This window comes from Zea mays, chromosome 1 (genome assembly GCF_902167145.1).
Source record: "Zea mays cultivar B73 chromosome 1, Zm-B73-REFERENCE-NAM-5.0, whole genome shotgun sequence".
Classification (NCBI taxonomy): Eukaryota; Viridiplantae; Streptophyta; class Magnoliopsida; order Poales; family Poaceae; genus Zea; species Zea mays.
In genome coordinates, this window is record NC_050096.1 from 71,554,058 (window position 1) to 71,569,640 (window position 15,583).

Below are 15,583 nucleotides of genomic sequence, written 5' to 3' on the forward strand. Positions count from 1 at the left end.
CCTCGCTGACGTGTGGGCCCGCACCACGGCAACGTCCCCCGCCGTTTCCCTCGCTGATGGACCGGCTGGGCCGCCTGCCGCGCCCGCGCGCGCGCGCTCGCGCCCGGGTGGACCAAAATCTCCCCCCCCCGACCCAGCAAGCAGGAAAACCCTTTTCTTTTTCTTTTCCCATTTCTTTTTCCCATTTTCATATATGGAATTATATGCTGATATTTTATGCACCAAAAATAGTTTAAATAAATTATAGGGCACAAAAAATAATAAGATATAAGAAATGGCACACCCCCACTAAAGTCACCATGATTGATGTATTGTTCTTATCTGTGTTTGTTAGCGGAAGAGGGATCCGATCCTCTAGAATTTGTAGCTCCGGAAGAAGGGCAGGAACCCGACCCCTCCGAGATAAATCTTTTGTGCCAGGAAAGCTTCGACGAAGGCAAGTCCATCCTTCTCTTGATGCATAATTTACCTATTTCTCTCTGCCACTACCTAAGCCGGGATTTAGGGATGGAATCTATCTGCATAGTGAGCATGAGAGAGCCCGCATTAACTAATACCTTTTGATCACAAGATATGGGATAAGAAAAGGGGTATGAATAACGATGTTTTCCAAAAAGTGTGCGATGAAGGGTATTCACCCTCATCATTTGGTGAGTAGGATGATCAGGGACTCCCTGGTTTAGGGGAGGGCCTAAGGTGATGGCTCAACTGGTTTAGGCGTGACCAGAAGGATTGTCCTCTCGTATAAGGACCGGTTTGTCATCCTTCACTACCTGTACTCATGAAAAGTACAACCACTCGAGGCTGTGTGGGCAGTCACTCGATCTGAACTCGTACGGTCCAACCCCAGGGTTATGAAGGCTGGGGAGCACCGGGAGGATAAGGAGGGGGAATGTTTTGTCCGGTTTGGATATGGCGGTGGCCTGACTTCTTCCGGTATAACCATTAAGGTTAGGACGTGCGAGGAAGGAAAGAGATTCGGATTCGGATCTCATTGGCCGTGAGATCGCAGAGCCGGACTAGTGGGTAAAGTGTACCCCTCTGCTCAGAGTTTAAACCTATTCGAATAGTCCGTGTCCACTAGTATGGACAAGTCTGGTGTGGTATGACAATTAGTGTTTCTACAACAACTAGGAACAGGGAAATATTTGTGAGTGTGAGTGTGTCTCTAGAAAGGAAAATGGTGCCACGGGAGCAGGAAGATCAGTGGTGGTTAAGCAAGTGTCATTTCTATTGTTTCGGGAAAACCCTAACAACAAGTATTGCCTTTCTCTGAGAAAAAGAAGAGTGAATTTAACTCCACCATATGAAGCATGTATGATATAGGTCTCTTTCTCTTTACGGGAGCCGGGTGGGCTAGCGGAATGCCGGAATACCTAGTGTATTCACCCAGACTTATTTATGTTTTTCAGCAGCTGAAGACTTCTTTTCTGTTATGCTTGATTGAAGGGGCTGTGTCTTCACCCAGTTCTGCATGTGGCTTGGGCTAATTTATCTTCCACTGTGTTTTATAATTCCGGCTCACTCTCGAGCTTGTACCCCCGGTATTGTAATAACATTTACTCAGACTCTGTACTATTTGAAGTAAGGAATGTGGTTACTAGCCTCCTGGGACTAGTAATTGTATCACATTTGAGTCCCAAAGGATCGGGACGCTTCAAAGATGCATATGCGAGACTTCACAGAAACGATGCTATGTGACGCACACGTAGAGAGGTTGTGCGATGTCTAGACACCGGTTAGCACCTGCCACGCGCCATGATGCCAGGCGACAGAGAGACATGTGTAACACAAGCGTGAAAGAATTTGAAACACAGTTTAGGAACCAGATCCGATTTCAAGAATTAGAGTTTGGGCAAGACGTCGATGGCTCAACCCAAACGATATTGGATTCGATGTTTTGAAAGATTACTGAAGTCTGAATTTTGCAAAATAAATTAGGACATTTTAGACAGATGGAGACATACACGATATCAAAATCGTGATACACAAAGATGATTAAAATTTAGTGTCCATTTTATTCACCGCTATTACGTGTTAAAGTTCGTACTCGTGGTCGAGCAGACGATAGACACCTGGGGTGTTACATCTACGGACCTCCCGCGCCCTCACTGTCGGGGGAGGCCCATGTGTGATTCGGCCCATAGTGTTGGGCCCCGCGACAACAAGTGCGATAAGGGTCGTGTCTGTAATAGGGTTTACCTTACTGACTATCTGTAACCTCCCCTCGTGGGATTATTCTAGGGATAAACCGGGTACTCGAGGGTCTAAACGTCTTTGATAGGGACAGGCAGCCCCTCGATTACCTATAAATACCCCCGTACAGTGCCCGCACACGGGAGATTAACGAAGCTTTTGGCATTCCATGCTAAACTTTGCAAACACACTTTCCACTCCCTCGTTGGATCAACTTACCCAGACAGGCAGGTTCCCAACATAAATGCAGAAATTGTGTAAGTAATAGGTATAAAACACAATCATCAAAGGCATAAACATAGATCAGGGGAGTTCGTCGCTGGAGGACGGCCCCGAGGCCGTCGGATCGGAGGTGGTCATCGTCGGAGGATGCCCGAGATGCACTGCATTAGAGGAGGTCTTCGTCTTTGAATGCTGTCGTTGGCGTCTCCTCCGTCGCCGCTCACGTCTCATGAGGTCGTGGCCGACGCCACCGCTCGCGCCTCAGGCGACGCGGCCGCCATGGAGCTCGTGTCTCGGGCACCGCTCGCTGATGTCGCCTGACGCTCATCGATGTCGCCCGCCTCTCGCTGATGTCGTGCCTCTGGCGCCCCTCGCGCCTCACGCTGTCGCTAGGCATCGAAACCCTAATCCCTGGGTCTATGCTGTTTTTATAGACGCCCGGAGTCTGGGTCAATTTGAGGTGGTGCGATTGAACCGTATGACAACATTTGAACCAGAGCTTTCTCTAGCTTTTGGAAGCACACTGCTCAAAATATATAAAAGTATGTATATAAGTATGAGCGCGTACTCAATACATTCACCTATATTCATATATACGAGCATGTACCTATACGCATCTATAAACATGCGGATATGCATACAATAACGGATATGAATTTTGCTCAACTTTGAATGTAGACATAACTTGTCTCAAATGCAACACTAGAGTAGTGGTTAGTCTACTAATAAAAAAAATGCAACACATATACATATAAGTACGGGCGTGTACTCAATACATAGTTACATACGCCTATATTCATAAATACGACCATATACTTATACATATCTATAAACATACCGATACACATACAGGAACATATAACCCTTCGTCCCAAAATAGTATTTATTTTAGCTTTTAATTTTTATATTTATATTCAAATAGATGATGATGAATTTAAATGCATATATAAAATAAATACATCAAACTTTGTGTGAATTTATTAATATGTAAACATACAATCGTTAAGGGTGTGTTTGGTTAAGGAGAATGGAGGGCTTCATTCTAGTTTATGAATATTTGATTTCCAATAAAAGAGAAGCGAAGCGGCTCATAAAGTCTCTATATAGAAATTTATTATAAATAGTTGAAGTGTCCCCGCTCCACCAAAATAGTCGGATGCGAGCGCTCTTTCGGACGCGAGTATTTTTCTCTCTTCTCACCTCTATACTCGTATGACTCTTTAATTAAACAAAGAACAGAGTGGATCTGTTCTGTTATACCCTTTAACCAAATAAAAAATAGAATAGCTCTATTCTGCTTGCAAAACACACCTTAAGATAGCTTTAGAACGATTGTGGTTCAACTAATTGACAAAATCCAAAAAACAATATGGTACCAAAATAAAAGGTAATTGGAAGCTCTAAATTAGTAGATAATGGTTAAAAAAAGGTAACAGAGAGACTCGAGTGCTAAATTAGCTTATGCAATGAAATAAAAAAGGAAAAAATAAAAAAGAAAAAGAGAAACAATTAAAAAAGTCGATAAAAAAGAAAAAGAGAAACAATTTAAAAAGTCCGACGCCTGAGAGATTCGAACTCTCGCGGGGAAACCCCATGTACTTAGCAGGCACACGCCTTAACCACTCGGCCAAAGCGTCAGTTGCTGCAGTACAGAATATTTGACAATATAAGGTAGTTAAACATAATCTCTCCGTGTGCTGAAGCAGGTTGCCTGAGCCCCTGACACGGTGACACCACACTCCCGAAACGCCGAAACCCCACCCCGCACCACTCATGGACGCCGCCGGCGCGCGTCCATCGGCACCGTCGGCCGCTGCTGCCGCAGTCGCCGGGGCCTCCGTCGCGGACGAGCCCCGGGACGCGCGGGTGGTGCGGGAGCTCCTGCGCTCGATGGGTCTCGGTGAGGGCGAGTACGAACCCCGCGTCGTGCACCAGTTCCTGGACCTGGCCTACCGATACGTCGGAGACGTGCTAGGGGACGCCCAAGTCTACGCCGACCACGCCGGGAAGGCTCAGATCGACGCCGACGACGTCCGCCTCGCCATCCAGGCCAAGGTCAATTTCTCCTTCTCCCAGCCGCCGCCGCGTGAGGTACCAATCCTACCCTATTCTCAGTTTGGGCAAATCAGTTGGCTTATGTTTATTTTCTTCTATCCCCGCCAAAGCAACTTTCTCCCTGCGTTGGTTTTATACGGCCGAGTCCATGAAACCTAGTTATTTTGCTGCCCGTATAGTTGAAACTTGATTTTGAATTAGTTTTGTTTTTGCTGGATTAGTTTGGTCGAGAACCTGATATTTCTTTACCATTGTTTTTGTTAATATAATATTAATAAGAGTTTTGCTGGCATCTCTCTAATCATGAAGTAGTATCTACTATTTATAGTCTTAGTGAAATTATGTCTTTTTAAATTTATTAATTGGTCCCTGCTCAATTCCGTTGATAGAGAGATGGAAATGTCGATATACAACATAGATTCAGAAAGAGTTTAGATACTAAAAGCCACATAGATCAGAGACAATAACATCCTAATCCAAAACATAACCATTAAGAGAAGATTCAGAATTCTAAACTACTACAAAAATTAATTATTCATGTGTTGTAATAAATTCTTGAAGTTTCAAAAGCTGTGTCTTCATGCATTCTAATGGTACTTATCATTCCCGTGCTGCATTGCAGAATATGGTGATCTTTTTACTTCCTATGTCTGTAACAATTTTTGTTATTAAAACCACTTTGGCCATACACTAGGATCATATTGGTTAGGAACTAGCTTTCATATGGGAAAATGACAGCTAGTGCATTGCGTGCTACATAAGCTTTAAATGGTTCAGTTTGAAATTGATTGCCACCCACCAGCTGCATTTTAAATTTGTAGATGTAGATAATTCCTGATTGATACTTGTAGGATTGAACACTGTTGCATTAGGGTATTGTATTTTGTTTTTTATTTCAGATTTCCCTCTGTTCGTAATCAAAGGTGAACTTCCTCTGTACCATAACACTCTGGTTGTTGCATTGCATCTTGATTTAGGAAGATAATAATTTATAGCTAAATTGAAATCATCCATCTTTTAATGATTCCTCCACATTCTTAAACGTCATCTAAGACTAATACTTGGCATAATACTAGAACTGCACTGAACTAATCTGCTTTGTCGTTTGGTTGTATTTGTCCTTCTGCCTCAGGTGTTTCTTGTGTTTCAAAATCTTCATTTTATGCATCTAAATATGACAAGGCTATTGACACTTTTTGTCCAGATTCTTTGATAAAATACTCTGACTCACCAATTCCTATTGGTTCTGTTAATTGACTATCTGCTATAATATTTTGATCTGTTGAGAAGTTCATACAAAGTACGGACTAACCTATGAGCAGAACCATATAATCAAGTGTTCCATATGACCATTCAGTGATAAAGTGATGTTATGGGTATGAAGTGTTTGAGTGCTTCCTCACGACACCTAGTACTGAGTTTTAAGGTGCATTTCTGGAAGATTACAATGTCGCGAACACAATTGATTTCTCCTTGCTTGTTATGGGCATCAGCGGCATCACTATGGATATTTATTGCCTTATGAGGGACATTCTTATTATGTTGATAAGAGATTTCTTTAAATGTGGTATTACTAAATACAATTAACGTGATCCCTGTTGATCCCTTGGACTCTTCACAAAAAAAAGTACAATATGTATTGCTCGCCTAGAAAATGATACATCAGTTACCTAAGGAAGTGTAGGAAGTACCAATTAACATTTGAAAAGAGTAAATTTATATCTTTCTCGCTTAGCTCATAATGAATAATTTCTCTGGTCACAAAGCACTGTTCTGGGACATGTGTAGTCAACAATTCAAATTTTTGGTTGTATATTCAGATTGGCTTGTGAAGCTTTGTTTCAAAAAACACTTTATATTTTTTTATTATAATTTCTTGAGGTTATTAAATATAATACAACAGAAAATACTCTTTGCTTGTGTTTCATTAGTAGATCATATTTATCTCCAATATCACTTTTGCGATGGATTATACAGTGACAACTTGACCTTTAGTATATAGGATGTGTACGCCTAGGAGTGCGCAGTGGTGTATAGGAGAGTCTGAGATTGTGGGAGAGAGCAGAGAGGATATGGGGGTCGGTTGGAGGTGAGAGTGGTTGACCACTGCCTGGACATCTAGGTGACTAGGCGCTTACTAAGGCGAGCAAGGCTTACCAATCAGAGAAACAACAGAACAACAGCATAGATGAGGAAGAAAAACAAAAAGGAAAAAGGAGAAGGAAGGGGTAGGAGATGTATAAGAAATGGCCTAGCCTACCAGTCAGCCCACATATCCTGCCCTTGGTGGTGGTTAGCGCCGCTGCTCACCCCTGATCTTGTCTCAGTGTTGCCGCTCTTAACGAAAATTGATTTATTTCTTGTGCTTAGCTCATAATGAATAATTTCTCTAGTCATACTTTGGGATGTGTGTAGCCAACAATTCAAAACTTCAGTTGTCATAACAAGAAGACCTTCTCTAGTTATAACAAGAAGAAGACCTTCTCACGCAGGTCGAGAAAACCCCTGAACCCCTGCCCCACCCATACACAGCGGCACCGTAGCCCTTGTGAGAACGACCGCCATCGGGACCGTGACGTAGACATGTGCTTTGGCGTGGGACAGACGAGTGGATTTTTTTTAACCACAGCCTGAAAATTCGCTACCACGAGGAGTCAAACCCAGGACCTGAGGAGTGCTATTCAGACCACCTAACCAACTCGGCTAAAGACCCTTTCACAGTAGATCATATTGATCTCCCATCACATTTTTGTGATGAATTACACAGTGACAAAAAAACTCAACCTGTGCGGGGGAGACCTTCTCACGCAGGTCGAGAAAGACCTCGAACCCCTGACACACTCGTGCCATCCTCAATGGATAATTTCTTGCACTGTTTCCAAAGCTGTCATGTCAACATCTATCTAGAAAACAGTGTATCAAGAGTTTCATCCTATGAAACCCTCTTATATCATTTTTTTCATTAAATTGCATGACATGTCATCCTGTTTGCTTATGTGGCATGTCACTTGATGAGAATGAAACTCCCACTGAGAATGGCCTCATACACCCCTTGACACACTCATACATAGTGGCACCATATCGAATATGAGAACGACTACGACTAGGGCCAAGACCATGGACCTGTGCTTTGATGTGTGGCAGACGAGGGAATTTTTTTAACCTCAACTCCCACGGAGAATTGAACTCAAGATCTGAGGAGTGCTATTCAAACCACCTAACCAACTTAGTCAGAGGCCCTTTCGTAGTGACAAGTTGGCCTTTTAGGGTGTGTTTGGTTGCAATGACAGGACGGGATGGGACGGGACGATCCCTCAAATAAGGTTGTTTGGTTCAGGGTCAGGGGTTGGGACAGACCAATCCCGTGTTGTCCCCAGTTATCCCTCAAAATTGGAGGGACGAGAGAGGACGACAGAGGACGCCCCTGTCCTGGCTGTCCCGTAACCAAACAAGTGAACAAAGTCTATTTTTTCATTTTTTCATGGTGGATCACAAGACTCTTTTTGTTAGAGACAACTTTGACCTTTAGGGAATAGTCTCTATATTTGGAAGAGTTCTCGTCAGATGCCAAAAAAATCAACCAACAGCTGGACCCAGCAACAAAAACCATCTTTTTTGCTGTCAAGTTTAACCAACACGACTACAGAACTTAGATATTTTTATAAATAACTACTGAGATCAGAATTTAGTCATTGTTAGGCATCTTCAAATCATCCCACTAGAAAATCTGGAGCACGATGGTTGACCTTCAGATTTTCCAAGTGGGCTGCCACAATTTAGAAGTCATTACCATAGTCACAAAGTTTCTAGATCGATAGGTTCGAGGATCGTGATACGCTACCCGTGAGAGATTTTTACATGGTGAAAACGAAAATGACCCCGCGTACCCGGGTCGGGGACGACGTACCCGGATCGAGGGTCGCTACATACCATATTCACAAAGTTTCTAGATCGATAGGTTCCAGGAACATGGTACGCTATCCGTGAGAGATTTTTACATGGTGAAAACGAAAATGACCCCGTGTACCCGGGTCGGGGACGACGTTCCCGGATCGAGCGTCGCTACCACTGTACCTGTTTCTTGTGACTATGGTCTTTACCTCTTTGTCTTGAGATGAGAATCTCAATGGCACATAAGGTTAGCTGTACAAGCATGTTATGCTATTAAGTAGAGTGAAATGCATTAGGGACTTTGAACTTGTCAAGGGATACCACTTAGATCCACGAACTTTGAAAATGTATTTCTACGTCCTTAAACTTGTTAAGTGACGCACCGCAGTGGTCGGTATTGTTTAGAAATGGACCTGAGTTGCACTATTTTTACAAGTTCAGGGATATATATAGTACATCACTTAATAAGTTTAAGGACCTAAAAATGCATTTTCAAAGTTTGTGGACCTAAGTGACATAGTTCAGGGACCACCGATGCATTTAACTCTATTAAGTATGTGCATTCACCTTGAAATAAGATGTGATGCTGTTATATCATGCTTAGTCTACAGGAATCTCATGTTGGCTTTTTGTGTTTCTAGACTCCCAAGTACAGAGTCATTTATAAATATACCTGTTGGATGTTGTCTTCTTGGCACAACTAAAAGGTGTACAAGAGTTGTGGTGAAACACTGAAACTCATGTTTTGGTGTGTCTTCTGTGGATGGTGTACTTAATATTTTGAATCTAGGGGTTAGGCTATTGTTGTTTCATTGGATTCCTGGAAAGTTAAGTTGATCTAGTCTTATCTGTTGAGAGCATGCTGCATAGCAGTGTTTTAGGCTAACAAACTATTTCCTCTTCTTGGTAGGTTCTCCTTGAGCTGGCCCGCAGCCGAAACAGAATGCCGCTGCCCAAATCAATTGCTCCTCCTGGCTCAATTCCCCTCCCGCCTGAGCAGGACACACTGTTGGCCCAGAACTACCAACTCCTGCCTCCGTTGAAGCCGCCACCTCAATATGAGGAAAACGAGGATGAGAATGAAGAATCCAACCCAAGTCTGACACCGAACCCGGCAAATTCTAATCCAACCTTCTCGCAGGATCAGCGGAGTAACGAGCAACAGCACACTCCCCAGCATGGCCAGAGGGTTTCATTTCAACTCAATGCTGTGGCAGCTGCTGCTGCAAAGCGACCTCGGATGACCGTCGACCAGCTGAACATCGGCTAACCAGTTATCGTTGGTTAGACTGTAGTATCATTTTCCCCCATCTTTTAGTGTGGTGAATCATGTTTCGAAGAGATTTAGTGTTGTAGTGGTATGATCTTATTTACCACCCACCTATTTAACCACGAGATGTGCAGTACAGCAGCAGCATCATAAAGTTTCTGACTGCAAGAACGTTGCTGTAGGGAAGGAAAGTAACTGTGCTAGTAGTGTACTTGCTTACTTAAAGGTTAATATCTGCCAAAATTGTATCTGGGTCTACATATTCTTAGCTTCATGTCAAGAGGGCAAATATTGCATTGTCAGTATTGCAACTCATGAGTTATGATGGCACCAAATTGCGTTTTTTTATCCAGGACCAGAACTGAAAGAATAAAAATAAAAACATTGAACTGAAAGACAAGAAAACAGTCCCGACTCTTCCACACATTCATAGCATTTGCCTTTTGTTCCTGCCTTCCCAGTCACCCTGCAGTCCTGCACCCTGGTGAGTTGCCATGAGGTGTCAGCCATGGAGACACGATGTTCACATCTACCCAACGTCTCGTAGTAGACCGAGACTGAAATAAAAACGTCCCTTGATAGATTTATCAAGAGCCTGCAGACAGCTAATTGTTAGCTGATAGAAAGCCAGCTACAGGATATTAGGCGAATCTTGTTTAGATCCTCCAGCTAATAGTTAGTAGAGTAATATTCTCTCTGTCCCAATTTATAATTCGTTTGTCTTTTTTTATGTTAGGTTTGGATGGCTCGTTTTATTCAAAAAATTTACGGAAAAATGAAAAATCCAAAGTCATACTTAAAGTATATTATAGAGTAGACGATATCAGTTATCACAGTAAAAATTAACAGTAATTATGAAAAAAAATAAGACGGATCGGTCAAACTTAAGATAAAAAAAGTCAAACAAATTATAAATTAGAACGGAGGAAGTATTTTGCAATTAAGAACTAGCTAATAATTTTTATTAGCTAAATAGTACTATCTCCATTCTTTGTTGTTATAGATTATTTTTGGTACATGGAATTTTATATGTATCTAGATATATGGTATAACTATGTACCTAGCAAAAATAATGCATCTAGAAAAACTAGACGATTTAGACCGTTCTCAATGGAGAGGTCATCACACGCTTTCCAATGCTGTCATGTCAATATTTATCAAGAAAACAATATATATATATTCTCATAAAACTCTATCACATCTCTCTTTATTAATTTGCATGTCATATCATCCTATTTATTTATGTGGCATTTAATGAGAATAAAAATCCCATGAAACCTTCGACGAGAATGACCTGAATGAGTAGTTTAGAATAGATTGAATACTTTGCAATTAAGAGCCAACTAATATTTTTTTAGATATATAAGTTTTCGTATGTATCAAGACATATTGTATAACCATATACATAGCAAAAATAATGTATCTAGAAAAACTAGACTTATAATTAGATTAGATGAGTCATTTGGAATGAATGGAGTAATTTGCAATTAAGAACCAGCTAAATATGAAAGTGCAGTATAGTGTTAAGTTAAACCACCTTAACTTATGAAATGATTTATAGATCATGTTGATACTGTTTTATATAAGTTTAACTAGTTCTATATATCACATAGTAGTGTTTTATATTATATTTAAGTATAGAATATCAAACATAAAACTATGTGTGTTATGTTGATTAGGTGAGTATGAATGTGGAGTCAACCAAGTTCAAATCCCCACCCATGCAAGTATTTTTCACCTACATATATAACACGTGAGATTCCTGACTGCAGCACTGCAGTGAGATGTTTTTTTTATATATACTGTATTAATTAACTAACTGTTGAGCTGCCAATTGATTTGATTCTCCATGACCACACAAAACCCCACGGCGTGTTCCAGCATCACGCGAAGCAAAAGTACATGCATTTGATTTGGGGCATCCATGCGTGCGTGGGACAGAGAAATCAACAAAGGAATCGTATCGATCTGTACAAAAATGGCGACTGGCAACTGCAGTCTGCAGTAGCTTTCTTCTTCGAAATCAAGAGGGAGGTGAAAAAAAAGGGCTTCGCCGTGACTTCCGGTACACCGCCGGTGCGCAAAGTCTTGGCCCAGCCAAGCTCGTGACATGAGATGAGAGCAGAGCAACACTTCCATGCAATGCACCATGGACCATGCCCAAGGCGCGTCGGCTCGGCTAGCTCCTGGAACCTGGGCAAGTGGGCACCGGGTTGCATCCGCCATCCCCATCCTGTCAATGCAATCTCCATCGAGTCGCAGCGCACGGCCCAGATCATCCGCCATGTTCGATTGATCATCTATCTGGATATCTGATCCGGTGATCCCATGGACGCACGGCTCCGCGGCCTTAGCCGCTGCACGCCGGCCGCCACAGCGAGCAGAACGACACCGGCTGCCCCTTCCACCGCAGCGCCACCGCGCCGGCCGTCCCCGACGCCGACATCTCCCAGCCGCCGTCGTACTTCCTCAGCAGCGACTTGGCCGACTCCACCGCCTCGTCTCCGAACGCCGCCGCCTCGAACCCGGCCACCACCATGCGCTCCCGCCACGCCTCCCTCCCTGCCCCTGCCGCCTCCGACGCGACGGACGTGCCAGCCTCGGCCTCCAGCAGGCGCCTCTCCTCCCCATCCCTCCCCTTGAACGCCGCGGACGTCGACTCCAGGAACCGCCACAGCAGCTCCAGCCTCGCCGTGAACTCGCCCGCCGCGGTGCCGTCGCCCCCGCCGTCGAGCTCCGAGACCACCACCAGCTCCGGGTTGAGACCCCGGACCTTCCTTAGAATCTCTGTCCGCTCGTCGGCGCCGGCGTGGCCGAGCCGGAACTGGAGACACACGACGAGCGCCTCGCCCGACGGGGAGGAGGCGAGCCCGTGCACGGAGTCTAGGGAGGCCGCGCGGCTGATCGCGAGCCGCAGGTCGATGGACTTGGCGTACCGGAGGAGGTGCGGCGAGAAGTCGTACCCCGGAGGCGACGCCGAGAAGGGCGCCGGCGGGGCGCCCGCGACGGTGAGGCGGACGGAGGGCGGCGCGCGCCCGCCGGGCAGCCGGGTCAGCGACTCCAGCAGCGTCGGCCACTGCACGCCGTGCGAGACGCCGAGGTCGACGACGTGGAGCGACCGGGGCTCGGAGCCCCCGCGCCCGCCCGAGCCCGACGCGGCGGCCTGCGCGATGGCGGCGTTGGCGAGCGCGTTGGGGAGCGCGAACCACGGGCTCACCTCGTGGAACTTGATGAGCGACGCGCGGAACAGCCGCGGCTCCGCGCCCGCGAACCCCGGCGTCGGGCACTCGCAGGGAGGCACCCGCACGGTCGCCGCGGCCGCCGGGCCGACGGCGGCGGGGAGCATGCGGGCCAGCGCGTGCAGCCCGTGCGCGGCCAGCCGGTGGTTGGCGTCGCCGGAGAAGGAGGCGAGCTCGCCGAGCACGTAGAACAGGTGCTGCACGCGCGACAGGTTGCCGGCCTCGACGGCGGTCGCGCACGGGTTCAGGAGCTGCTCCGCCCACCTCGTGTCCCGGTCGGATCCCGCTCCACCGCCCTTGGAGCCGCTCCTCTTGCTGCCGCCGCTGCTGCTACCAGCACCTGGCCTGTCTTGGTCGGCGCGGCGACGCTGGTTGCTGCCAGTACTGGCGGACGCCCTGTGCGCCGGGGACTTGCGTTTCTTGGACGAAGGCTCCGACACGACCGGTGACGCAATGCTCGGCGAGGTGTGCGCCAGCAGCGGCGCCGGGGGCGAAAGGGTCTGCGCCACGACGCTGCCAATACCATCTTGCTGCGCCGCCGCGGGATCGGACCACCACCCATAGCCGCCGCCGGCGATGTCGACGTCTGCGGTGAGGAAGGAGATGGGATCCTCAAGCCAGTCGAAGCCGCTGTTGGTCGTGGTGGCGGCGAGCTCCGGGTGCTCCTGCTCGTGGCAGCTCATGGGCTTCATGCATGCAATCTTGCAAAAGAAGATGAGGAGATGTGCATGGACATGTAGAGGTTGGAGTGGTGGTGGATCCGCTTGGCGTTTGCGTCTTAGTTATGCCTTGCTTTGATTTGTGGAGCTTAATGTAGGGTTTGATGAATTGATTGGAGGCTAATGAGGAGGGACCGAGGGAAGGGATTAGTGGGCCTTGTTTATGCAGTTGTGGGCGGGCAGGGACGTGGCCAGAAAAAGGTTTAGGAGTAACTAAACTAAACTATTGCAGTATATAAGTCATTTCTATGTTATATTATGTACATTTTATATTAGAAAATGCTCTAATATGACTCCATGAGATCGGGAGCGGTAGGGGGCTTGAGCATCGCCTACCCCACCGCTAGATCCGTCCCTATTTGTGGGGTTATTTTAGGGTTCTACCCTCGTCGAATTGACATATTTCCTACACGTTGGTGGCACATGGCTCTATCAATTGCTCCCCTCTCCTAAATTAAAATTTGTTTTATGCCTGATAGATTAATACAATACTTAATCTATGTGTTCATTATCATCAATTTGAATATAGGCATAAAAATCAAGTGCTAAAACGAATATTAATTTGGAACCGAGTGAGTATTACATACACACCATAGGGTAGGCATCTCATTGACAATTAACAAAAAAGGACTCAGGAAACTTCTCTTAACACAAGGCAAAACTTGATTGGCTGAATTTGAATGTGCAACTCCAACTTCTTGTGCTTGGCAACTACTTCTAGATGACTAGATGAACCATTATATGAACTATATTACTATTAAACATAGTGTTTACTTGCAAGAATCGAATGAAGGGAAGAAGAAAAAAAGAGAGAGATTTTTGACAGGCAAAATTGAACCGTCCCCAGAATCTCCCGGGGGTGTTGTCGTCATGATTCAGTTCGATTTTTACTACTGATGTTCTGGTACCCAACAAAGCTGGTCAATTTTGTAGCGGAATCTCAAGCTCTGAACTCCCTTCTTCCTTGTAACAGGGAGCGTCACTTTTGACTCGGTTCATTCAACCCTTGGGTTTGGTGACACGATTGTATATTTACGTCTCTCTCTCTGCGCGACATCACGGTTGCTGGGAAACATTGAGACATCATGGTTGCTGAAGCAGTTTAATGGCGCCGGTCCCATTGGACGGGAGCCGGAGAAGGGCGGCTCTGTCACAGCGTCTCGGCACAGGGGATTAATAAGAGTTTGGTTGGAGGGCGACAGGAACGGCCGCTACCCGTTAGTTGGTACTACCCCTGTGTTGCCTGTTGCTTGGATCCATACTGAATCTCAAATGATTGGGATCCAAATGACGGCATCACAGGTGCCTTGTGCCCTGACGGTTGCAACTGCAAGTGCCTTGAGCAATTGCTCCTTGTTTAGTTCTTGGTGACGAGCTCACCTCGATCAATCAGCGCTCGACAAGTGTTCGTCCAGTTCTGTACATGGCGATGCGTATTGTACTCTAGCTGATTCTCTCTCTCTCTCTCTCTCTGTATGTGTGTTCTTGCTGGTTATTGATACATCCAGACCCCCCAGAATTAAAATACGATGCGGTTTTCAGAGGTGGGACTTGCAAGCTTGAATTTTTCTGCTCCTTTTTTTTCTTTTCCTGAAGCACAAGAATGCGCATTGGTCATCTGGAATGAAAAAAAAAAAATAGAGAGCACTATGCTTTGCTGCTAGCTAGCTAGTTGTTGGTATATGCGAGCGCAAGTGTGTGCAGGTGCGCGCGGCAAACCCAGATGTGTGCGTTTGAAGGTTTCAACTAATAACTCTTGTTTGCCACCAAAGGCCACAGCCGGGCTCTTTAATTTCTCAGTGTCTTCAAAAGGTAGCTGCAGGCTGATTGGTTGGTTCCTGTCATAATAAGCCCGAATATCTGCAAGCTGGACAAATTATTTTTTTTCGATTGTGAAACTGTGCAGATGGCGATGGTAAAAATTGTCATGGAAGATGCACACAACGCAGCGCAGGCAGTAGTGCGGTACTATTCAGACGGCAGTACGTATT

General features: G+C 45.6%; 1 protein-coding gene and 1 non-coding gene across 2 annotated transcripts; one reads left to right on the plus strand and one right to left on the minus strand.

Annotated features, from left to right (window-relative positions):
- Positions 1–3,973: 3,973 nt before the first annotated feature.
- TRNAS-GCU (transfer RNA serine (anticodon GCU)) lies at positions 3,974–4,055 on the minus strand. Its single transcript has one exon. It is a non-coding gene; the product is annotated as a tRNA-Ser (tRNA).
- Positions 4,056–4,165: 110 nt separating this feature from the next.
- On the plus strand, positions 4,166–9,935 carry LOC100191949 (transcription initiation factor TFIID subunit 9B). Its single transcript, NM_001137373.1, has 2 exons — positions 4,166–4,509; positions 9,275–9,935. Exons 1-2 carry the CDS (start codon positions 4,192–4,194, stop codon positions 9,632–9,634), a joined length of 678 nt encoding a protein of 225 aa, NP_001130845.1. The 5' UTR covers positions 4,166–4,191; the 3' UTR covers positions 9,635–9,935.
- Positions 9,936–15,583: the final 5,648 nt, after the last annotated feature.